Source organism: Oryctolagus cuniculus, chromosome 2 (assembly GCF_051225735.1).
Source record: "Oryctolagus cuniculus isolate XC-2025 breed Fujian yellow rabbit chromosome 2, ASM5122573v1, whole genome shotgun sequence".
In the NCBI taxonomy this organism is placed as follows: Eukaryota; Metazoa; Chordata; class Mammalia; order Lagomorpha; family Leporidae; genus Oryctolagus; species Oryctolagus cuniculus.
Window position 1 is genome coordinate 42,008,298 of NC_142868.1, and position 26,578 is coordinate 42,034,875.

Genomic DNA, 26,578 nt, shown 5'->3' on the forward strand with positions numbered 1-26,578 from the left:
GGCCATTTGGGCAGTGAACTAGCAGACAGAGCAGCTATGTCTGTCTGTCTGTCTCTCTGTCTCTCTGTCTCTCTCTCTCTCTGTTGCTCTACCTTGCAAACAAATCCACTCTAAAAATAATAAAAAGTAAGTTTTAGAGTACTTCTAAGAAATTCACAATTCAATATAATTGGACTTCACTGTGGTCCTCATGACATAGCACAAATGATGACCCTGGGAGTCCTCTTGCCCTCAAGGAGTTAAAAGTAAGCACCCTCTCTTTTAATCAATTTCTACTTCATTCTGTACCCTTTTAAGGATTCACACAATTAGTTACTTGCTTCATATTTTAAATAGAACATAGAGGTACAGAATACCAAAACCATGCATACCAAGGAACCTTCTCAGTAAATCTTACAAAATAGTGAGTGCTATTCATATATAAGATCTAATGGGCTCTGGTTCTAGTCCTGGCTGCTCTTCTTCCAATCTAGTTCTCGGCTGTGGCCTGGGAAAGCAATAGAATATGGCCCAAGTGCTTGGGCCCCTGCACCCACGTGGGAGACCAGGAAAAAGCACCCAGCTCCTGGCTTTGGATCGGCACAGCTCCAACTGTTGCGGCCATCTGGGGAATGAACCAATGGAAGGAAGACCTTTCTCTCTGTCTCTCCCTCTCACTGTCGGTAACTTTACCTCTCAAATAAATGAAATCTAAAAAGAAAAAAAAAAAGATCTAAACAAAATGGTCCTTGATATAATGAAATTTGGATTTATCTTTAAAAATCATAGAATTTATTGAAATTGGAAGTTCTAGCTACCTAAAAGGAAATAGAGGGGCTGGCCCTGTGGTGTAGTGGGTAAAGCCACCACCTGCAATGCCGGCATCCCATATGGGCACTGTTTTGAGTCCTCACTGCTCCACTTGCAATCCAGGTTTCTGCTATGGCCTAGGAAAGCAGTAAAACATGGCTCAAGTGTTTCGGCCCCTGCACTGCATGGGAGACCCAAAGGAAACTCCTGGCTCTTGCCAGCTACAGCCATTGAAGCTATTTGGGGAATAAACCAGCAGATGGAAGTCTCTCTCTCTCTCTCTCTCTCTCCCTCTCTCTCTGCCTCTGCTTCTCTGTAACTCTGCCTTTCAAATAAATAAATCATTTTTTAAAAGGAAATAGAACTCTTCAATTACTAACTCATTCTTAAGGTAATACTGCCAAGAAATGGATTATTCCTCACATGAGAAGCTTTTCAGATACCTCAGATTATAAATCCGGTATCTAAAGCTAGCCACCACACATGGAAAATAACAGAAATTTGACAAGTTTTCCACACAAAATGTCCTATCACTCATCAAGCTGTCTACAGCTCCCACAGACTTTAGCTTTTCCAAAGAATCTTCATCTGTTCTGGACCTTATAAAAGATATTGAAAGGTTTTGATAGAAGGGAAAGATGCTCACAATTCTATTATACAATTACTACCACACACGAAATACAAACATGAAAAAACAGTTGTGAAAATCACTTCATATTTTTGCTTGAAACCCCCTTAACTAATACAACAAAAAGTCAATAGTGACTCTATTACTAACTCTTACTTCTTGGTGTACTTAGTTCTGTTTACTTGTTTCTGTCTATACTTCCCACATTTTCCACACAGAGTGTTTACCATTCTAAAGTTCACTGCACAATTCATGGAGAACACGGCTGATCCTGGAGCTGGAGTAGCACATACACAGGCTCAGCCGGGAGCATCCTGAAGGGTCAGAAACCAGGGAGGAGCTCAAAAGCAAACCAGTGCCGGCGCTGCGACTCACTAGGCTAATCCTCCGCCTTGCGGCGCCGGCACACCAGGTTCTAGTCCCAGTTGGGGCACCGGATTCTGTCCCAGTTGCCCCTCTTCCAGGCCAGCTCTCTGCTATGGCCCCGGAGTACAGTGGAGGATGGCCCAAGTCCTTGGGCCCTGCACCCCATGGGAGACCAGGAGAAGCACCTGGCTCACCTGGCTCCTGCCATCGGATCAGTGCGGTGCGCCGGCCGCAGCACGCCGGCCATTGGAGGGTGAACCAATGGCAAAAGGAAGACCTCTCTCTCTGTCTCTCTCTCTCTCTCACTGTCCACTCTGCCAGTCAAAAAAATAAATAAATAAATAAATAAATAAATAAATAAATAAAAAGCAAACCAGTGCAGTATGTCAAAGGATGCTCGGTGGCCAAAGCTGTAACAATTTGAGCAACAAAATAAACAACAAAATTTGGGAATATAGGCCAAAGTAAAAAAAAAAATACTCATGAGTCCATATTGATTGTTGTGGTTTGAACTTTACCACCAAAACTCATGTTGAAATTTAATCCCCACATGAGGTATTAAGAGGGCGGCAATATTTGGAGGTAGGAACTTTGGGAGGTAGTTAAGGTTATATCAGGCCATAATGGTAGGCCCTAATCCAGTGGGACTGTGGCTTCATAAGAGGACAGACCTGAGCTGCGATGTTCTGTCTTACCACGTACTGTCCTGTACTGCCTTGTGGACAGTGCCCACTAGCAAGAAGGACCTCAATAGATGTAGTTGCCGAATCTTGGGCTTCCTAGCCTTCAGTATGGTCAGCTAAATAAACCTGAGTTCTTTATTAATTAACTAAATCTGTGTTTTTCGGTTATAATAACAGAAAATGGACTATGACACTGAACTCTGAAGAAAAAAGTTAAACTATGAGGTCTGACTGCTGTCTTTTGAAAGGCCTCTTTACAACATTGGCCTTTGCCAAACTTCTATTTGGGGAGTGTTCCACCACTCCCAGGACAGACAAAGGAAGTTCATTATGCCTAAACTGTTTACACAGATAATATGGGTTATACTGAACACCTGCTTTCCTTCTGGAAATCTAAAATTTGGGTATATGCCAGGCAGGGATGCCTACGTGATTAGCCGCAATAAAAACCCTGGGCACTAAGCCTCTAATGAGCTTTCCAGGTTGACAACATTTTATCTGTGGTGTCACAGTCCACAGTTGGAGAAATAGAAAACAGGTGGGAATGCTCAATTTCGTTATGGAAAAACCTGATATATACTACTTCAGTGAGGAGAACAAGCTCAGCGTCATCACTGAGAAGCCATGTTAAAGGTAGATACACTTGACATGATGTGATGAGAATGGCACTTTACTTGTATTCTTCCCCCTAAAGCCCTGTAAACCCAACCTAAACCTGAAAAAAAATCAGACAACCCAAACTGATGGACAGACTACAAAACATCCAACAGATGCTATCAACCAACATTGACAAGATCATTAAAAACAGAAAATTTAAGAAACTCTAACAGTCTAGACGAGCCTACAAGCTAAATATAAAGTATTATCTTGGATTAGATATTGGAACAAAAAGGGTTCAATATATAAAAATTAAGAAAATCCAGTGTGGGCATTTGATGCAGTAGTTAAAATGCCACTTGGGACACCACATCCCATCCTGGGTGTGCCTGCGTTCAGGCCTGACTGTGCTCCTGAATCCAGCTTTCCAATAATGCATCCCTGAGAGATAGTGAGTAATGGCTCAAGGTATTGGGTCCCTGCCACGCGGAAGACCTGGATTGAGTTCATTGTTCCTGGCTTTGGCCTGGTCTGGCTGCTGCTATTACAGCCATTTGAGGAACAAACCAGCAGAAGAGAGCTCTGTCTTTTCTCTCTACCTCTCAGACAAATCCTACTACTACTAATGAGCCCCAGCTCCAGCCATTGCAGCCATTTGGGGAGTGAACCTATGGATGGAAGACTTCTCTCTCTCTCTCTGCCTCTGCCTCTCCATAACTCTGCCTTTCAAATAAATAAATAAATCTTTAAAGTAAGTAAATAAATAAATTAAAAATAAAAAGTTAGGGCCTGCGCCACGGCTCACTAGGCTAATCCTCCGCCTGCCGCGCCAGTACCCCGAGTTCTAGTCCTGGTTGGGGTGCCAGATTCTGTCCTGGTTGCTCCTCATCCACTCCAGCTCTCTGCTGTGGCCCTGAAGGGCAGTGGAGGATGGCCCAAGTGCTTGGGCCCTGCACCCACATGGTCAAAACAAGTAAAATTCTGTGAATCACTAATAGGGTAAGCACAGAATTTACTGTCCAAAGCCAGATTGTTTGGAGCATAGACCAGATACTATGAAGAGCCATGTGAGAATAAAGATATAATAACTTGCACCTACCCAGGGTGTACAGAAACCTACAGTCACCTTATCCATGAAACACTCATCAAAGTAAAGTATCACATTATAACTACCAATACTTGCTTTTCTGTATTTTTCCTAAATTTTGACTACCATAGTAAGTTTTCAATCGACCAGGGGTTTTTATCATTTGAACCACCTTTAATATCATTCTAGTTTTAAAAGAAGATGAGTTAACACAAAGGTAATAAAGCATAAGAGGAAGTCTTGTTTTAAAGATTTATTTATTTGGAAGTCAGAGTTACCCAGAGAGAAGGAGAGGCAGGGAGAGGCAGAGAGAGGCAGAGAGAGAGAGAGAGAGAGAGAGAGAGGGAGAGAGAGGTATTTCATCCACTGGTTCACTCCCCAGATGGCCACAACAGCCAGAGCTATGCCAATCCAAAACTAGGAGCCAGGAGCTTCCTCCGGGTCTCCCACATGGGTGCAGGGGCCCAAGGACTTGGGCCATCTTCTACTGCTTTCCCAGGCCATAGCAGAGAGCTGGGTCAGAAGTGCAATAGCCCGGATTCGAACCACTGCCCATGTCTGGTGCCGGCACTGCAGGCAGTGGCTCTACCCACTATGCCATAGTGCCAGCCACAAGAGGAAAAGTCTTAACCAGGAAAGGAAGAGGCAACAAAATGCAGGGGCAACCATCAGTAAAGACAAAAACTACATGTAGAAGGAGAAGGCCAATAAGGTTAAGAAGAAAAAGAGACTGTCCAGTACAATTAAACAGGCAAGCCCAAATCACAGAAAAATATTAATGCATGGTTAACCTTAATTGTTACATACTCACTGTATTAAAAGTTAACATGGGGGGGCCAGTGCTGTAGCATAGCAGGTTAACGCCCCTGGCCTGAGGCACCGGCATCCCTTGTGGGCACCGGTTCGAGTCCCAGCTGCTCCTCTTCTGATCCAGCTCTCTGCTATGGCCTGGGATAGCACTACAAGATGGCCCAAGTCCTTGGGCCCCTGCACCCATGCAGGAGACCCAGAAGAAGCTCCTGGCTCCTGGTTTCGGATTGGCGCAGCTCTGGCCATTGCGGTCATTTTGGGGAGTGAACCAGCGGATAGAAGACCTCTCTCTCTGTCTCTACCTCTCTCTGTAACTCTTTCAAATAAATTAATCTTTTTTAAAAAAAGTTAACATGGAAGAACCTAACTTCATAATCTTAATATCCTTTAAAGCCCCAATCTAAACTTAACAAGTCAGAATACACTTTATAAGATTTTTTTAAAAGATTTATTTATTTATTTGAAAGTCAGAGTTACAGAGAGAGAGTCTTCCATCTGATGGTTCACTCCCCAATTGGCTGCAACGGCTGGAGCTGCACCAATGCAAAGCCAGGAGCCAGGAGCTTCTTCCGGGTCTTCTACGTGGGTCCAAGGGCCCAAGAACTTGGGCCATTTTGTACTGCTTTCCCAGGCCATAGCAGAGAGCTGGATCTGAAGTGGAACAGCCAGGACTTGAACCGGCACCCATATGGGATGCTGGTGCTTCAGGTCAGGTTGTTAACCTGCTGTGCCACAGTGCCGGCCCCTTATAAGATATCTAACACATTATACTTTAAGAAGAGCTACTTTAAAATATACTAATATAAAAATATTATCTTGCTTATTTTTAACACACATTTATACTTATTTAAAAAAGAGGAAAAATTCACAGACCTAAGAAATAATAAAAAGAAACTTGCTTTAACTTTTACAAAAAACTTTTCAGTGTTTCTTAAAGTTTGTTCAAGTAGATTAGAAATATATGCCAGCTTATACTTCTTTAAGACAGTGGAAGAGGCAATAAGAGGGCCCAGGTCATCTTAAGTCATTCTCTCTCTCTCTCTTTTTTTTTTTTTTAATATGAAAAAAAGAGACACAGATTGTCCATCTGCTGGTTCACTCTGCCAAATGACTGCAACAACCAGGGCTAGGCCAGGCTGAAGCCAAGAGCCAGGAACACCATCTGAGTCTCCCACATGGAGTAGCAGGGATCCAAGTACCTGGGTCATTACCTGCTTCCTCCAAGGCTGTGTTTAGCAGAAAGCTGGAATTATAAGCAGAGCCAGGACTCAAACCCAGGGACTCAGATATGGGATGTGGACATTCCAAACAAACACACAAACCTTAAAATCACTCTTTAGAAACAGTAAAACTCGTTGAAAGTCTAACAGAAAGGACAAGAATAATTTGAGTAAGGTGACTATAATTTACATCTGTAATATCTGAAATTATTTTGTATCAATGCTTAACTTCAAGAATTTAAATCAATCAATGACAGAATGTTTCCTTTGCTAGATACAGGATTTAAAAAAATAAAATTCTAAAGCATAAACAGATCTTCATCTTTAGTGCCAACTATCAACAAAGAATCACCTAAGATTCCCTAGGTTACCTTTATAGCTATTTTCTAAAACAAAAAACAACTAGGCTTAAAAATTTCATGATTAAAATAAGGCAAAATGTGCATTGTGTTCACATGGGAAAGATGCATGGAAGGACAGGGAGAAGTCTGATGGACAACGACTTCCATTGTGGAAGGATCCACAAAGCATGGTTGATAAAAGCCACCTCTTCAGAAGTCTACACCAGATATATGGGGCAAGTAGGGAACGTGGTAAGCCAATACCTGTTAAGTCTAATGAATAAGCCATCTGGTCTTCCAAAAACTTTGCCAGAATCACACTTTAAAAAAAAAAAAAAAAAAAAAACTGGAGAGACTTCACAATCTTTTATCATAACCTCTTAAATTTTATGAGACAACTGAAGCCCAGGAAGGATAAATGATGGAATTGGATTCCAAACAATTTTTACAGAGTAGCTACTACAAACAAAACATGCTAGGGTTGTAGAAAGTACAAATAAGTATAATATTGGATCACCACTTCCATCTTCTGTTTTTCAGGTAAGTTACCCATTTGTAGTTCTCTAAATGGTAGCAATATTGTCTTCTATATTCTAGCTTAGGGAGTGGAAAACTTTGACCTCGGGGCCAGCACTGTGGCACAGTGGGTTAACGCCGTGGCCTGAAGCACTGGCATCCCATAGGGACACTGGTTCGAGACCCAGCTGCTCCACTTCCAATCCAGCTCTCTGCTATGGTCCGGGAAAGCAGTAGAAGATGGCCCAAGTCCTTGGGCCCCTGCACCCACGTGGGAGACCCAAAAGAAGCTCCTGGCTCCTGGCTTCAGATTGGCACAGCTCCAGCTGTTATGACCAACTGGGGAGTGAACCATCGGATGGAAGACCTCTCTCTCTCTCTACCTCTCCTCTCTCTGTGTAACTCTGACTTTCAAATAAATAAATCTAAAAAAAAAAAAAAAACCTGACCTCTCCCAAGGCCAAATCTGGCCCATGGACAACATCACAGCAGAACACAGACACACACGTTCATTCATTCCACTAGCATCTGTGCCTACTTTTGCTCTACAAAGCCAGAGCTGAGTACTTGTGACAGAGGCTTGCGGCCTACAGAGCCAAAAATACTTACTGTCTATTCCTTTACAGAAGAAGTTTGCTGACCCCTGTCCCAAATCATCATTTGCTTGACCTGAGGTAATTTGTCTTTACTTATTTTGAAATTTATGGCAGGCTGGTTTTGCCTTAGGAACCTTTGCACACTGAACAATGTGCTGGATGGTTTTGAAGGAAAAGTCACTGGGCTAAATATGGCAATGCACAGCAGCTCTTGTTAGCAAGTAAAAACTTGCTCTGGCACCTAAAGGACAAGAACTAAAAGACAGAGGACTCTAACATTTATTCAACCAACACTTACTGACTGCTTAAAAAGTGTGTGCCACTAGGCTATGCTCTGGGGCTACCCAAATAAATCAGACCAACTCAGTCCTCAAAGAACTCACCATCTGTAACAGGAGCAAGACTTTCATAGTCAAAAGAGTAAAAGAAGCTGTGGGGCAATGAGCTGGAGTCCTAACGCAGAGAAAAATTATCTCAGGTTAGGGGGTGAAGGAAACCACTCATCTCAAAGATGGTCACACAAGAGACTTCTACTCTGGCCCCTGCAGAATTCCAGTTTCAGGAAGCCGGCAGAATTGGAAACTTGTAACTCCCTACGATTGTCCGAACCCAGTGGAGAGAACACTTGGACTGAACCCTGCTTCCTGAATTCCCTTTACAGCTCACTTGTTAACCTTTCTGGTATATTCCTTTAGTTGTTAGATTTCAAATTTCAGTTTTATTCATCTTAACCTATTTTACTAATTTTTAAACTATATCTTTCATTATTTTTTAGTATCTTTTTTTTTTTTTTTTTTGACAGGCAGTTAGACAGTGACAGAGAGAGACAGAGAGACAGAGAGAAAGGTCTTCCTTTTCCATTGGTCCACTCCCCAAATGGCCGCCACGGCAGGCGCGCTGCGGCTGGTGCGTTGCACTGATCCGAAGCCAGGAGCCAGGTGCTTCCTCCTGATCTCTCATGCGGGTGCAGGGCCCAAGGACCTGGGCCATCCTCCACTGCACTCCCAGGCCACAGCAGAGAGCTGGACTGGAAGAAGAGCAACCGGGACAGAATCCAGCGCCCCAACCGGGACTAGAATCCGGGGTGCCAGCGCCGCAGGCGGAGGATTACCCAAGTGAGCCGGTGGCGCTGGCCTCTTTAGTATCTTCTGATACAGATATTTTTATTGTCTTGTTTATCTTTTTACATACTCTGCTTTTCTGTATTTTTTGCCCAATACTGAATTAGCTACATTCATATGTTTAACTCCTTTGTTTCTGTGGTTTTATGTTAGAGTCAATACCTCCTTCTGTTGCTTCATAATTGAAAAATAAAAACTCAAACCCTAATTTGTTTTTTTAAAATACACATCCATGTAACTTGGAGAAACTCTCTAAAGAGATTTTAAAAAAATATATTTATTATTGAGAGGCAGAGAGAAAGAGACATATACACAGGCACAGACACAGAAAGATCTCATCTACTTGTTCACTGCCCAAATGACCACAAACAGTCATTCCTGGGCCAGATTGAAGCAAGGAGCTGGGAACTCAATCCAGGTCTCCTACACAGATGGCAGGAACTCAACTACTTGAGCCATCAGAGAGAGAAGCTGAAGTCAGGAACCTAGGCTAAATAATGCCCCAAAGATCCTTTTTCAGAAGTAAGTAGACAACTGTAAATACAGCCAAGAGAAACGACACTAGCTTCAAAAAAATCCTATGTATCTGAATCATGCAATCATCTGGCAGTAACTATTTGGACAAAGAAGGAAGCACAAGAAAAGGTGCTGTAACTCAAGCCCCTATAAACTGTCATGTAGCTACAAGTTGCATGCTAAAACTTTTTGGAATTAAGTACAGTAAAAGACATAAATCCAAATCCCTAGAATATTTTCTATGATGGAATGCCCCAAGGATACATTTCAATTAAACTGATTCATCTATCTCCAAGTAAAAAATCTAAGTCTTTGTAATAACAGTCAGCTTAAAATATATATATATAAAATTATGTGTTAATTTAAATATTAATTATATAAGAAAAAATGAACTGGAAAAAAAATACCCAACAAACACTCAACTCTGTGTGAACTCTGTTGATTATTTTTATAATCTTCAAAACAATGACAGTCTGGTAGTGAGGTTAACTGGCCTACAGAGATTAAGTAGCCTGTTGTAGTTCAGCTTTGTCTCAACCAAAGCCCCAATCACTTCTCAACACTTCACGCTTCTCTCCTAGCATGCCTGTGAGTCTTCCTGATAGCACTCCTTAAGCTAATGAGAGTTGTCATGAGACCCAGGAAAGGAATGAATGCAATAAGCTTACCTATTCCAATAATTACAGCTTTAAAGTATTCCAAAGCAGCTTTTCAGTAAGGGAAACTATGCTTGTGTGATGACATTTTGTAAGCCCAGTACTCCCTGATCCCATTTGTGTAAGAAAGAAGAATCACTGTTCACACACTACACAGGGAGTACACGGTGGCATGTGGGCCAAGCGGGAAGTTCCATAGCAAACCGATCATTATCTGGAGCACAGGTTCTTTCAGATCATTGCCCTGCCCAACTCTGTTAGCACATCAGAACTCTAAACAATTCTCCAACTCCTTCAGTGTGTCCACACCACAAGCACTGGAGGTGTCAGAACGAAACTTCATTTCCATTTCTTCCCAGGACTCTCTAAACTTCTCCTTGGTAGTCTCATCTTTAAGGAAAACACTTAAATTGCTCTTTCCCCACCTTGTTCCCTTCTTAAGAGAAAGTGGCCTGCCATGCCATTGCCTAGGGTGATCCTGCTCTTCTGGGCTTAAATAATTTATCCACTGAGAGCAATGTCTCCATGAAAATAAAACTAGAAAGATCACTGGATAAGAAGATCCAGTTAGTAAGAGTGAGCATCCACCTTTCTTGACTAATCAAATATACTTGTAGACAGCATCTTTTACTTTATTTTATTATTATTTTTTGACAGGCAGAGTGGACAGTGAGAGAGAGACAGAGAGAAAGGTCTTCCTTTACCGTTGGTTCACCCTCCAATGGCTGCTGCGGCCAGCACACTGCGCTGATCTGAAGCCAGGAGCCAGGTACTTCCTCCTGGTCTCTCATGTGGGTGCAGAGCCCAAGGACTTGCACTCCCGGGCCATAGCAGAGAGCTGGACTGGAAGAGGGGCAACTGGGACAGAATCCGGCGACCCGACCAGGACTAGAACCTGGGATGCCGGCGCTGCAGGCAGAGGATTAGCCTATTGAGCCATGGCGCCGGCCGATAGCAGCTTTTAAAGCTCAACGAAATGCATTTGGAAGTTTGTAACAAGCACTACATTTTGGTTTGTCCCTGTTAGTAAGTTGTGCTGAATCTCAAAAGAGATGAATACCAGTATACTATTTAGACACTCACATACCTGGAGTCATTAACGCTTTGCAATGAAATGGAAACAAAAGCAGAATCTGCATCTCTTCACAGTTCTGTGAAAGTCATGTGAAACACAGGAACTCAAAGAATAATATATTGATAATATATCAGTTAAAATGAAAGCATCAAAAAAGTATATGTCCCTTGATGCTACAGTTATTCTGAATAGACCCATAGTCTCTGAAAAACCATTTCACACTTGAAGATTCAAAAAGATCAAACAACACTGCAGTGAGATAGAGTAGAAGAAGCCAATGCCTGATTTTAAAATAACAGCATGGGTATACCTCTTAGTCAAAAACTTCAAATAATTTGCTTAAGCCTTAGAGAATTTTTAAGTTTTGGGTAACAACCTATCTCACAGAGTTAGGAAAAACACTTAAATTAACAGTTATTCAGTCAACGTATTTATTGAGTAATGATTACATTCCAAGCCCTGAAACACATCAAACGAAGAAAGCAAAGCTCATACTCAGCTTACATTCTATTTGAGGGGCAAAAGGAACATACATGTCCTATGTAGGTAGACAAATGAGATTATATCAGTTTTTAGTCAAAGCAAAATCACAGAGTCCAGAACGCAGAAGGCACTCATACGTTTCTTTCATCCTTAAGGTTGATATATACGGTCTTCTGTTCAATATATCAATGTCCTGTTCTTGGGGATTCTTAAAAATGAGTTATACTTGATTCCAAGTAGAATGAACAACACCAAAATCAAGGGTGATTCCATCAGAACAAAAGTAACTCAAACCTGGAGATATAAGGACATTGCAGCTATCACAAAACAGTCTACAGAAGCACACATACTGTCTAATTTTTAACATCTGATTGTAGCTAATGTTCACTTTTCTTCAGTAGCCTGAAAACACTGTAGCAAATTCTGAATCCGTTAAGCACATTTTCTTTTCACCAACTTTTATGTCTGAAGATAAATATTACTAGAATTGGGAAATATATCTATCAGTAAAATCAATCTTTGATCACACTGTAAAGCCTCTACACAAAAAGTATAAGGATACATAACTATGACACAAATAAGGTTACATAAAATATGATCATTTGACTTTTTTTTTTAGTAAGGAAGTAGGTATGGCCAAAAAAAAAAAAAAACCAATAGAGATATATACAGTAGAGTCCCTTTACTGTAAATTACAGCTGCTTGGCTAATCATTTAATTTAAAAGCACCATTAAAGCAGGAATCAGAAGAAAAAAGATCAAGAGGCTCATTAAAGGTTTTATTTTAACTTAAAAAGTAAAATCCATGTTTAAATTTCCAGGCTTTTGATGCTGTGCCAAAACTTTGTCTTTCAAGGTAGACTTGCTGAATATAACACCGTCTTTGTTGCCTAAAACCAAACCCACCCACACATATCAGCCAAGATTGCCAGTTTCAGTTTCTTCATAGTGGCATGGGAAGTTGAAGGATGTTAGGGCAAAATCCTTCCAATCTTGTACATCTCTCAGGCCTACAGGTAATTCAAATGCAAGTTCCTTTTACGAATTCATCTTTAAGCAGTCTGAACAAACCACTCAAAACTTTATTCACACTAAAACAACTCTTTTTTTCCAATCTCATATTTTGGCAAATTATCCAGTGTGTAGTTAAATCGCATAAGGCGAACAGAGGTTTGGTTAACAACACAGACAACTCTTGAGAAGCCCACAACTCAGCCTGTTGGGAACAGTAATGGTGGGAGAGAAATTTTTAAGAGTGTGTGGTGTGGTACAGGCATTTGTTAATATATTTTATAGAGGAATAAAGGATATTGGCAAATCTAGTGGCTTGTTTGTTTGAAAATGTTTATAAAATTTATTAAATGTTAGGTTATTTAACATTTGAAGAAAGGTAAACATTCTGTAAGTAAACTACCAATTTCCTGACATCTGGCTAAACTACTGCATTATCTCTACCCCAGAATACACATGAGTCTCAGCAACTCAGCACAAATGAATCTGACTTCTTGCTTACTGTCAACATATGAGTTCCACTCCTAGAAATTTACCATCAAATTTTGAGATTCAAGAAGACTTTGATGAGTAAATTGAAATTAAAGGATCAGATAGTTTAAAATCAGATCTATGTTAACTTCCCAAGAAGTTATTTGAATTAATTATAATAGGCATTCCCTAAAGTTCAACCGTTTTTGAACAGAAAAATTAGGCATGATTATTGCCTCAAAGAATCTAGAATCTCAGATATTTCAACAGGCATCAGATTCTTCACTACTCCATGATTTTGTTTTGTTTCGATCTTGATTGGTAAAAAAGATATATACTTAGTAAATTTTTGTTTATTTTCATTTTATTTGAAAAGCAGAGAGAGAGAGAGAGAGAGAGAGAGAGAGAGAGAAGGTGATCTTCCATCCACTGCTTCATTCATCAAATGCCTGCAAAAGCCAGTGCTGATCCAGGTCAAAGCTAGGATCCCAGAACTCTACCTTTTCTCCCACATAGATGACAGGGACCCAAGTACTTGAGCTATCATCTGCCACCTGCTGTGTTATCAGGAAGCTGGACTGGAAGCAGAAGAGCTGTGACTTGAACCGGGTATTCCAATATGGGATGATACCCAAGCAGCAGCCTAACTGGTACAGCAAATGCACTGCTCCAGAAAATTCTTACTCATTAAACTGAGTGCTTATATTTGCAGATTAACATAAATTATAAAATCTGATTATTATACTTTGTAATATGTGTGTTCTATTTAAAAGAGTACAAGAAAGTCTTAACAAAAAAGTTCAAAGATAAAAATAAGAAACCATATAAATGAATATCACATATTACACTTAGATACCAAGTTCAACCACATACTTTGTGGTACAGTGAAGAAAACTAAGTGATTCAATACTGAAAGTAAAAAGTAAATTTCCCGGGGCTTAAGTGGTGGCACATACTGATACTTCCACTTATGCATATATCTACTCTTGAACACAAAAACAAAGGGCAGCTGACTGATCTACAAATTTTAACTGAAATTAAGGGGCACTGATTCATCAGCGGCCTCGCCTCCACTACAAAAAACTGATGAGTTTTAAACAATAGCACATCATGGATATTGATATATTTGCATTTATCTTCAAAACTTAAAAAGTCCTTCATTCTTTTACATAATTAATATTTTTAGAATAGAAATTATGGTTTCTCATAAATATGATCCTATCTTTTAAGTCGACATAAAACAGTGTTAAGGAGAACACAAAGTAATAGAACTCTTGAATATTCTGCTCTGGGGAACTTATGTTGAGAAATTTTTGAAGGTACAAATGGCATTGTCAATCAAAATTTAAAAATTACATAGAATTTTACACAAAGAATCATCATCCAAAGGTATAAAGTGACACATAAATGAATATTAATTATAGAATTGTTTTTAATAACTAAAAATTTAAGTCATTCTGCATGTTCATCAATAAGAGAGAAATTGAATAAATCATTATATCCATATAATGGAGCACTTCTCAAATGAGACAGACAGGTGCCTATGATGTATTAAATGAAAAGGCAAGTATCAGAGCCATTTGGGCAATGAATCTCATTTTTAAATTCTACTAATAAAAATGCATCTGAGCATGTTTAAATGTATGTGCATATTAAAGTATAATATACATCATCCTTACAAAGACTTTGCATAAACTCTTATCCACTAACTACCACATTAATTTATATAAATAGCTATTTACTGCCTAAGTACAAAAATTCATAATTATGCAAGACCATTTTAAAGTGTTTTAATCAAAAAATGAAAACCAAAATCAATGGATTTTAAAATTAAAACACCTAATAGATTTTCCTTTCTTCCAATATTTGCTACTCATGGTATACAAAACTGACACTTTTCCTAAAACATATTCAATATCATCCTCTTTAACTATAAAGGGTATTAAATTCAACTTTGGAGGATTACATGTAACAGAACTAGTATAACACAAAATCATCATCATCACATTCAAAGATCTGACTTTGTAATACTTAACCCCGAATATTCCCTGCATTTGGGACAATGAAATAGAAAAGTTCAGTGATTTCTAGTGAGATAGATAAAACTCAGTATCTTATTTCTGTTTACTTATCCTACAGGCTGTAACCATATTTTCTCACTAAGAACCAACAGCAAAAGGAAGACCTTTCTCTCTGTCTCTCTCTCTCACTGTCCACTCTGCCTGTCAAAAAAAAAATATTTTCTAAAAATTAATCAAAACAGTTAACTTGGGCTATGGCGTAGTAAGTTAAGCATCCACCTGTGGTGCCGACATCCTATATGGGCATCAGTTCATGTCCTGGCTGCTCCTCGCCCGATGGCCTGGGAAGGCAGTGGAGAATGACCTAAGTGCTTGGGCCCCTGCACTCACATGGGAGACCTGGAGGAGGCTCCTGGCTCCTGGCCCCTTCAGCTGTTGCGGCCATTTAGGGAATGAACTAGCAGATGGAAGACCTCTCTCTCTGTCTCTCCCTAGCTCTGTAACTCTGCCTCTCAAATAAATGAATCTTTAAAAAAAAAAAAAACCTGCTAACTTTATAATGCCTTTACCTTGATTTGTAGCATGTATCTGAACACAAAACAAAACTTTTAATATTAAAAAATAGGCCAAGAAGTTAATTTATTAAACATTTCTACCATTTAAGCTCAATTTTCCAAATAAAGGTTTATACTCACTAGAATTTATCCATAACTTTTTTTTTTGACAGGCAGAGTTAGTGAGAGAGAGAGACAGAGAGAAAGGTCTTCCTTCCGTTGGTTCTATCCATAACTTTTAAACTTGATTTTCTAAATAAAAATTTGTACTAAAATTTATACTTATGAAAAGTAATTTTACTTTTCTAAAATGCTTTTTTAAAGAATTAACAGTAATACATTTTTACTTTACCTAGCTGTTGATGTCGGCATTTTTCATGATGACTGTGACAGACATTGATTCCATCGTGCTCATTCATTGTCTTCTCTGATGAAAGTAAGCTAAGACGCTTCATTTTAAGTAATCTGGGGGAACTTTCCCGAATACTGTCTCTAGTATCCAAAACCACGTCTCCCGAAAGAATGGGAGGAACAACTCTCTTAAGAAAATCCATTTTAAGGTTCTTCTACATTACTAGACCCACAAGCACACAGAAAAGTACCTGCGCCAGTTTCCTTGATGAAAGTGAAGGCACACTATTTGTGTGAAAGAGCGAAGAAACGTCACATGCAACCAGGCGGTGCTAAAGCCCAGTAGGTCAACTGCCAGCTGTTTGGAAGCTGATTTTCAGGACATTTACTGTTCATACTGATAACAAACTAAACAGCTATAGACCATGAAACTGCACTTCATGTGTACATATACATGTACATGTACAATGGGTGTTAACAGCAATATCGGGGCCATAAAATGTTTAGCATCCATCTAGTTTAATATTTAGACTTTGAAAACATTCACTGTGATAATGTAAAGAGCAATTTACTTCAGTCTCAGGTGTGTCCTCCTTTTAAATAAACTTACAGCTGAAGTGTGAAACAGTACCTTGTTTCAAAAGATAATTCTTATTTTAAAAATTCACCAAGAGACCTCAGGAACATCAACCTTTATGGAATGTTATACTGTGTGATGAATATTTCAATATACCATTTTTTCAAAAATTGCTAGAGAGGCATGAGGGGTGCCCGTCACAGAGAGAGACATGGAACTCCCATTCAAATATCTGCAACAGCCAGGGCCAGGCTAGGCCAAAGCCGGGAGGCATGAACTCAATCCAGCTTTAACACACAGGTGGCAGAAATCCAATTACTTGGGCCATCAATGCTGCCTCCCCAGGTGTGCATTAGCAGAGAGCTGGAACCAGCTGCGGAACCCTGGCACTCCAGTGTGGGACCCAGACATCCTAATAAGCATCTTAACCACCAGGTTAAATGTCCGCTCAATGTATTTTTTAATTTTTTAATTTTCATTTATTTTATTTAGTTGAAAGGCAGAGAGACAGAAATCTCCCATCTACTGATTCATTCTCTAGGTGCTCGCAACATCTAGGACTGGGTCAAGTGGAAGCTGGAAGTTGGGAATTCAGTCCAGGGTTCCCACATGGTGGCAAGTCCCCAGCCACTTCAGCTATCATGTATTGCTTTCCTGGGTGTGCATGGACAAGAAGATGGAAGGGACAACAAAGCCGGAACCCAAACCCAGGCACTCTGATATGTGATGTGGACATCCAAGCAGTGTCTTAACCACTGTGCCCAATGCCCAACCCTCCAATGTACTTTTAAATTAAGTAAAATAAAATAAAAATTCAATCATATTTATAATTAGTACTGGTGGAAACCTTGACATGAATCTCATACACACACACACATACACACACACACACACACACAAAACCTGGTAATTTAAAATAGATGGATCTAAGAACATAAAGCTGAAGAATTTAAAGTATAAATATTTAAAACTAATAAATGCAGTAATCAGCATTATATAAATTATTTCCAAACCACCTGAGTACTTTACTAAATATTTTAAAACAGCAAAAGTGAGCTGATCCTACTACTTAATGTAATCCAGAAATACAACAAAACAGGGTGCCTACAAAATCCTCTGCACACTGAAACTACGTATCTTCCTTCCTTTGCCTGCCCTCTGGTGGGGGTGAGTGAGCAAAAAAGAACTGAAGAAAAAGTAAAATTCTTTAGTTATCATATTTATAACTTCTAGGAATATACGTATTCCTGCCAATTTTAAGCATCTGGTTCACTCAAAACATAAACACAATTTCATTCTTCCCATACTCAACATGAAGAAAATGATTTACCTAACATTTCAAAAGATGAAGCAAAAAATGGGCTATATGGGTCTCAGGAAAAATGGTTGTAACAGGAAACCAAGTAAATGTTTGGTTCTGAATTATTCAGTCTTTAGTCCTTCTTCTTCTACCACGTTACTTATGAACTCAGCTACTCCCCTTTTCATTCGTTTAAACGATATTGAAGGTCCTTTATGTGTAAAGCCTTAAAAGAGTATTACAGTTTAAAGAAGATTTAAAGGATTTATTAATGCAAATCCTGTCTCAGAATACTCCAACAGTAAAAAGGAGGAAAAACAACAAAGTAAAGTAAAATATTTAAATTTCAAGCCAAGACTATACCTAATAGAAGAAAACACTGACTTTAATGTTTCTAAGTAGATTCTATCGGGGCCAAAGTGAACTAAATTACCAACAGAACACTAACTGGTCAGAACCATAAATTCTGTATCTTAATAAGCTTATCTTAATAAGTTACGACTATGTTTTCTGGGTGTTTTGTCTCTTTGTCAGTCTTTTAAAAGATATGAGCTCTGTTCTTTATATTATATGCCTATGGGTTTTTTCAGGTCTCTCTGCGCCTCTTCCTTATCTATGGAGCCCAGAAACGTGATGGCATATAGCACATGCTAATTGCAGAGAAGTCATCTTGCTTGTTCAAGATACACAAGACAGCCAGCTGTGTCACGATCAACCTCACTGTTGTCTGTTGTAAACTTTCAACTAGAGACAGGAAAGCACTGAGATGAAGGGGCAAGAATTAGGGGCTACGGAAGAGACTACAGATTTCATTCATTCAACAAATATTTGCTGAGCAGTTTCTGTATCGATCTTTGCAGAATACAAAAGCACTGAAGATATGTCTGTATACCCAAGAAACTTACTAATTAAGAAGGGAAATACATTTATAGCTACAGTACACCCTGTAGGCTTGACCAAAGCTGCAGCTCAATTTCCTCTCTCCAATCTGCTTCCCACACTCCTCTCTTTATGGGTGCCAATCCCTAATAAGTCTGTAAACTACACTCCTTTTCAGCACCAGTTTCTGGAAGACACCCTGAGTTATAAAGCAAGAGGAAAGCACAGCATTCTACTGATAACTGTGTCCATTACTAACTGAATCTGCGAGGAATAAATGTATATACATGTTATTTCTAAGCATTCTGGTTGACTATCACAACTCTGAACTCCCGGTATAATAAATTAAGAGACCAGGAACTTAGAAGCCAGTAGCTAAAATACATTAAAAAATCTATCAAATTTCGATATCTCTAGTCTTTTTTACTATACCCTTACCTTATCACGTGTGACAGTAATTTCTTGGTGGTAATTTGGATCATCTAATCCTGACTGTGCAATTCTTGAGTAGTTGTGAGAATTAAGCATTTAGGTGTTAATCATCCAAGATTCAAACAAATGGCTTCAGCTCTGAGGAAAAACAAAATACATTAAACATTAGGTGTGTTTACAATAAGCCCATCTATTTCTGAATGTATTATATACCACTGTCATTTTGTGCAGCAGTTACACTCTTTCAATAATGTCACATTACATTTTTGCTTTATTATGTAAAGCTTCAAACTAATACAAAACTATTGAGAGTAATGTCATACGGCACTCCCCCCTTATTCATAGCTTCTATAATTAATTCATGGTAAATTATGTTCATTTATGCTTTATCCATCCCTTCAGCTCCTACCCCCACCTTCTGGATCATTCTGAAGCAAACTCCAGACATACCATTTCATCTGTAGATAATTCAGTATGTATCTCTGAAATAAGGATTTACCTTTTAAACATAAGCCAGTATCATTATAATACTTATATTAATATAATAAATTCTTTATAACATCAACTACCAATCAATGTCCAAATTTTCTCAGTTGTCTCATAACTGTCTTTTTAAAAAATCTGTTCTGGGGCCAGCGCTGTGGCGCAGAGGGCTAAGCCTCTACCTTATGGGCGCGGGTTTGAGACCTGGTTGCTCCACTTGCAATCCAGCTCTCTGCTATGTTCTGTGAAAGCAATGGAAGATAGCCCAAGTGTGTGGGCCCCTGCACACGCATGGAAGACCCAGAAGAAGCACCTGGCTCCTGGCTTCAGATTGGCTCAGCTCCAGCCGTTGCAGCCATCTGGGGAGTAAACTAGTGGATGGAAGACTTCTCTCTCTCTGCCTACACTTCCCTATAACTCTGCCCTTCAAATAAATAAATAAATCTTTAAAAATAAAATTTGTTCTAATTTAAATGTAAACAAAACCCATGCAGGCAATGGTAACTGTATCCCTTAAATCTTTTGAATCTATACTTATCTTTCTCCCTTTCATCTATTTGTAGTAACAAGTAATGCTTTTACTAGCCAATCAGTGAACTAATACATCAACACCTTAATTATTCAATAATACATTTAATTACTTTTCACTAAATGAATACAGATTTGCACAACAGGTCATATATCTAGTAGGCCTAATATTTATCCTATCTACAGATAATGTCTGGAATGCACATTTTCCAAAGTCTAATTATAACAACTCTAAGGGGGTCATGGACTGTGAACTACTGTACCATATCCGTAATATTTTGATGGTTACTAAGAATAAAGCAAATGACCACAGGGTGTTGTCCTTTTACCATTTGTAAGGACTCAATGTGTAATCGTGCTCATTCCATGTTTTATTACCATTAAAGGTCTTGGCATTTTTCAAAAGTTATATAAGCCCAATGTTAAATCTGAAATTGAAACTCAAAATAGCCTCATTTAAAATCATAATCAGCTTCTGGGTTTTTTCCTGTTCAACAGAAAGGATTCTGAAATATTAATTTCAATGCTTAAAATTCTTAATTTGAAATTCCTTTTGCCTTGTTAGAAAAATAACATTCCATATACTCAAAGGTAAAATCAACTAAATCAGGACTAAAACAAAATCTTCAAAGCCAAAAAACTGGTAAATATGAATAAAACACAAATTCATTTATAATTGCTCATAATCAGCATCATTCAGATTTGCTAGAATTTTTGACTGGGCCATCAAATATTTCTGAATCTGTTAACAACATGAAAACTACAGTTCTGTCTTAACTCTTGATACTTTCCTTATCTTAGGTGTATAGAATCATTTCTCACTTGCAGCAAATAAAACTTAAGTGACAAATACTGGAAAATATTTACTGGGGTTTAAACCACTTAGCACTTTTTCTTTTAAGAGTAAGTCACAAATCCAAATCACTAGTGGAATACACAGCAGTTTTAGGAATCTGCAACGACTCCATTTAGGATTGATTTGTACCACAAGGTCTAGGTCTTTCATTTTGCTTCACTTTTTAATAACTTCCTGTTCAGGCACAGCAAGTTTCAAGGCTATACTTCTCATGTTTACTCTTCTTGTGACCACACTGTCACAGCACTGTCATGTTAAGTCTTCCCAATGTTTGCCTAGAATCTTTCAATACCTCTTCAGTAGACACACAATCTTCCTATTTTCAACTTTTCACTTTTAACAAAATAAACACATCTTTTGGTTATCCTAGAAAACATTTGGTTATTATTTTTCTGGCTTTCTTTATAGGCTCTAAAAATCTTTAAGCAGGGTTGGGATTTGGAGAGTTTATTTTCTAGAAAGGGTTTGTTGGTTTGCTTTCTTGCATGTCAATGGATTTTTCATCTTATCTCTATATATCTTATTTAACATAAGACATACTCTTAGTTTAATTTTGCTTGATTTGAAGAATATTTTTTAATCTGTAGCAAGAGTAATTTTTACTACTATTTTTATGATACTGTCTTTAAGACAGTGAAGGTTAGAGGGGTTAGGTATACAGTCATGCTGTACACATGATCAATGCTGTTATTTCTTACTTAAAAATAAAAAGGTCAAACAAGCAAGGAGGCCAGCCGGTATTTAACAACACTGAGCAGAAAACTGTAAACAGGCAAACAGCACAAGCTTTACAGGGCAAGAATTTCACCTGTAGGAAAAGGGCAACAAATAAAAGACTTGTGGCCCCGTTTTGGTACTTGGAAGGACCTCAGGGCAAATGAGGCCCTCCAGGGAGAACCTTGTTTCATTTTAGTCCAGAAAGTAAAAGAGAAAATTGAATGAGTGTTTAGATAACACATTAACTTAAATTCCTTTTTAAACAGAATTTTGGGAATAATTAACACAAGCAATGCTACAAATTTAATTATCCTAAGTTCAGTGAGATGTTTGATGTGTGTGTCTCTGATACAAGTTAACACAGCAAATAATCTCAGGCTAACAGAACAAAAAGGAAGAGCAAATGAATCTCAGTCGTGTTCATTACAGCATTCTCACTACTAGTATGTGTGCTTGCAATTCTTCATAGTTTCAAGAAGAGAACAAGGAAGTGGTGGTGCCTAGCACAAAGTAATTTGCCCTCAATGAAAAGAACAACCTAATTACTACACGAGTTAAGAAAAGTCTGTTTCATAAAATAAGAGTCCCTACTCATTGAGCTTTGAGGCAAAAGTGGTCAGGAATGCTAACATTTGAATGTTAGCATAGAGTGTTACCCCCACTGGATAAAAAGATTAGGGTAAATTGCTTCAAAAATTCCAACTCAAAACTCTCAATTTGACTTCACAATATACTTTATATTATACTTGACTCCAGAACATGGTTAAGCTACCCCCTGCAATGCCAGCATACGCTATTGGTGCCAATTCCAGTCTCTGCAGCTCCACTTACAATCCAGCTCATTGCTAATAATGTGCCTGGGAAAGCAATGGAAGATGGCTCAAGTACTTGGAATACATGGGTGAAGCTTCTGGCTCAGGCTTCTGCCTAGCCCAGCACTGGATGTTGTGACCATTTGAGGAGTGAACCATCAGATGAAAGATAGCTCTCTCTGTCTCTCCCTCTCTCTTTGTAACCGTCTTCCAAAAAAAAAAGATAAAAATAAATTTAAAAAAATAATAAATTATATATATATATATATATATTTGGAAAGCTTATAAGGCCTCTTAAAGTGAAGCAAAAGACCAAAATGATGCAAATGACCAGAAAGCCTCTTTGAAGAGTGAGATGGTTTTCACATGAGTTTTAAATGATCATACCTCCTATCTGTGACACCAACATAATTATGGAAAACACAAAAGGCAATAATTTTTAATATCCCAAAGACTATAGTAAAACATGACATGTCTACTCAGAAATAATCCAGTGCAAGTCCGGCGCCGTGGCTCACTAGGCTAATCCTCCGCCTTGCGGCGCCGGCACACCGGGTTCTAGTCCCAGTCGGGGCGCCGGATTCTGTCCCGGTTGCCCCTCTTCCAGGCCAGCTCTCTGCTGTGGCCAGGGAGTGCAGTGGAGGATGGCCCAGGTGCTTGGGCCCTGCACCCCATGGGAGACCAGGAGAAGTACCTGGCTCCTGCCATCGGATCAGCGCGGTGCGCCGGCGGCAGCGCACCGGCCACGGAGGCCATTGGAGGGTGAACCAACAGCAAAGGAAGACCTTTCTCTCTCTGTCTCTCTCTCTCACTGTCCACTCTGCCTGTAAAAACAAACAAAAAAAAAAAAAAAGAAATAATCCAGTGCAGATAGCTAAGAATTAATCAAATATCTTTTATGACGGGTAAAAAATTACTAAGGTAAAAAATTTTGTGCTCATCCCTCTAATTACCAAGGAAAATTCATAATTCATGTAGAATTAAAGTGATTCTATCATACTTCAATTTTTAAGAAATTCACCTTTTCTATTGTTTTTACCATACTGTAATATTTACAATTTATTTATTTATTTATTTGACAGATAAAGATAGACAGTGAGAGAGAGGGACAGAGAAAGGTCTTCCTTCCATTGGTTCACTCTCCAAATGGCGGCAACGGCCGGAGCTATGCCGATCCGAAGCCAGGAGCCAGGAGTCTCTTCCTGGTCTCCCACGCAGGTGCAGGGACCAAGCACTTGGGCCATCCTCCACTGCCTTCCCAGGCCACAGCAGAGAGCTGGACTGGAAGAGGAGCAACCGGGACTAGAACCTGGTGCCCATATGGAATGCCGGCGCTGCAGGCGGAGGATTGACCAAGTGAGCCACGGCGCCGGCCCAAATATTTACAATTTTTAAGAATGGACTTGCATTTTAATTATCCCTCAGTCTTTCTTTCTTTTTAACCTTCTAGAAATTTTAATTTTAAAGAGCATAGAAACATATTATGCTGACTAATGTATACTATATTCTATGACCTGCTAAAAATGCTGTATAATGATACTGAGCTACAGTAATTAGACTTCACTGCAAAAATCTAGATCTCTTGCTGATAAAGCAATGTTCTCTACAGGTAAAGTTGTCAAACTTTTGTTGATTCTTGCATTTCCAGCCAGAATTGCAATTGTTGCCATCATATTCTATCTAATGAAAACAATCAGCAAATTTTCCATTCACAATTTTTAAGAGAAAGTTTTCTGTAAGATTTCATTCATTGAATCAAATGAAAATACAACCGCAGTACATTTTCTTTTCTACTGGTAACTGAATAGATATTGTAAGAATTTTTTTAAAGTGTTACTTATTTGAGAGGCAGAGAGAAAGAAACAGAGAAAGGAAGACAAAGAAAGTATACCATCATTCAGTAGTTCACTTTCCAAATCCCCACCAAAGGCCAGGAGCAGGCCAACTGCACACAAGAGACAGGTCTCCCTCATAGATGGCAGGAATCCATCACTGCTCTCTCTCAGGGTGCACATTAACAGGAAGCTGGGGAAGAAACCAAAGCCAGGTATGGAACCCAGGCACTCTGATATAGGACACAAACTTGGATAACAAGGCACAGACTCTGATACAAGACATGGGTGCCTTAGCCACTAAGCCAAATGCCTGCCCCTACATATTTTTTAAGATTTATTTTTTTATTTATTTGAAAGACAGAGTTACAGAGAGCGGTAGAGACAGAGAGAGAGGCTTTCCATCCGCTGGTTCACTCCCCAGATGACTACGATGGCCAGAGCGGCACCGATCTGAAGCCAGGAGCCAGGAGCTTCTTCCGGGTCTCCCACATGGGTACAAGGGACCAAGCACTTGGGCCATCCTCCACTGCTTTCCCAGGCCATAGCAGAGAGCTGAATCGGAAGTGGAGCAGCTGTGACTACAACCAGCGCCCACATAGGATGCTGGTGCTTCAGGCCAGGGCTTTAATCGGCTGTGCCATAGCACCGGCTTCTACCCCTACATATTTTTAGAATAATTATCCTATGCTATTTCCATGTTGGCATAGAGAAATACAATGAAACTGAACCAAAAATTCATCATACAAATGTTCTCCATGCTACCTACCCATCCATAATTAAGCACTAAGAGAAAAATTTTAAACAAAAGTAGAAATAGCCCATTAAGACACATCTGGAATGTACCTTCAGTCCATAAATCTGGAATGTACATTTGCTCCTAACTTCTAAAAGCCCATTACTACAACTATACTACACATAAATTTACAGAAATAATACATTCAACAAATATGCAGTGGGCACAATGATCTGTCAAGAACCAAGGACACAAACAGTACTTTATACTTTGTGTGACTGTGTGGCTGCAAACTGTTGAAATCTTTACTTAGTATATACTAAGTTGACCTTCTGTATATAAAGATAATTAAAAATGAATCTTAATGAAGAATGGGAAGAGAGAGGGAGTAGGAGATGGGATGGTTTGCAGGTGGGAGGGAGGTTATGGGGAGGAAAACCGTTATAATCTAAAAGTTATACTTTCGAAATTTATATTTATTAAATAAAAGTTTTAAAAAAAGGAACCAAGGACAAAAGAATAAATATAACAAACAAACAGCCCTAACCTTGTGGAGCTGACATTCTTGTGAGAGTTTAAGTCTTCTGGTATCATTTCTTTGTAAGACTTAAAGACAATGGAAACCACTCCTTCCAAAATGTACATTCATCTGACTGTGCAGTTATAAACCCTCATAATCCAACCACTAAATATAGATTAAGAGCCTGTGATAAGGGGCAGGCACTGTGGCATAGCAGTTAAAGCCGCCACCTACAGTGTCAGCATCCCATATGGTCGCTGGTTCGAGTCCCGGCTGCTCCACTTCCCATCCAGCTCTCTGCTATGACCTGGGAAAGAAGTAGAAGATGACTCAAGTCCCTGGGGCCCTGCACCCATGTGGGAGAGCCAGAGGAAACTCCTGGCTCCTGGCTTCAGATCGGTGCAGCTCCGGCCATTGCAGCCAATGGCCATGTGGGGAGTGAACCATCAGATGGAAGACTTCTCTCTCTCTCTACCTCTGCCTCTCTCTAACTTTGCCTTTCAAATAAATAAATAAATTTTTTTAAAAAGCCTGTGAAAACCTCAGAAGCCTAGAAAAAAAGCTGTATATTAGAAAAATTAATATTTTTTTTTAAAAAAGAGCCTCTGATAAAAATCTTCCTGGCACTTATTTTCTATCTCTAAGGTTTACAAGATAGTTTTTTGTTGTTGTTGTTGTTGGTTTTTTTGTTTTTGTTTTTTGTTTTTTTTTTTGTTTTTGTTTTTGTTTTGTTTTTGACAGGCAGAGTGGATAGTAAGAGAGAGAGACAAAGAGAAAGGTCTTCCTTTACCGTTGGTTCACCCTCCAATGGCCGCCGCAGCCGGCGCGCTGCGGCCGGCACACCATGCTGATCTGAAGGCAGGAGCCAGGTGCTTCTCCTGGTCTCCCATGGGGTGCAGAGCCCAAGCACTTGGGCCATCCTCCACTGCACTTCCCTGGCCACAGCAGAGAGCTGGCCTGGAAGAGGGGCAACCGGGACAGAATCCAGCGCCCCGACTGGGACTAGAACCCGGT

General features: G+C 39.4%; 1 protein-coding gene across 33 annotated transcripts in view; it reads right to left on the minus strand.

The window, feature by feature from the left end:
- FRYL (FRY like transcription coactivator) overlaps positions 1 to 26,578 on the minus strand; it is a 299,529-nt gene that overhangs the window by 186,070 nt on the left and 86,881 nt on the right. For 20 of the 33 annotated variants that reach the window (XM_070068188.2, XM_089325410.1, XM_089325404.1 and 17 more), the window contains one exon: positions 19,087 to 19,218. The exons of 4 other annotated variants lie outside the window; for them this stretch is intronic. Coding sequence is in view for 9 of the 29 variants with exons in the window: in XM_089325395.1 (XP_089181521.1) it covers positions 15,894 to 16,095 (202 nt within the window). In the remaining 20 variants the exon portion in view is untranslated. Of the gene's footprint in view, positions 1 to 15,893; positions 16,170 to 19,086; positions 19,219 to 26,578 lie in introns of those variants that run through there. 9 more of the 33 variants (XM_089325395.1, XM_051831508.3, XM_051831497.3 and 6 more) reach the window with 1 other exon arrangement.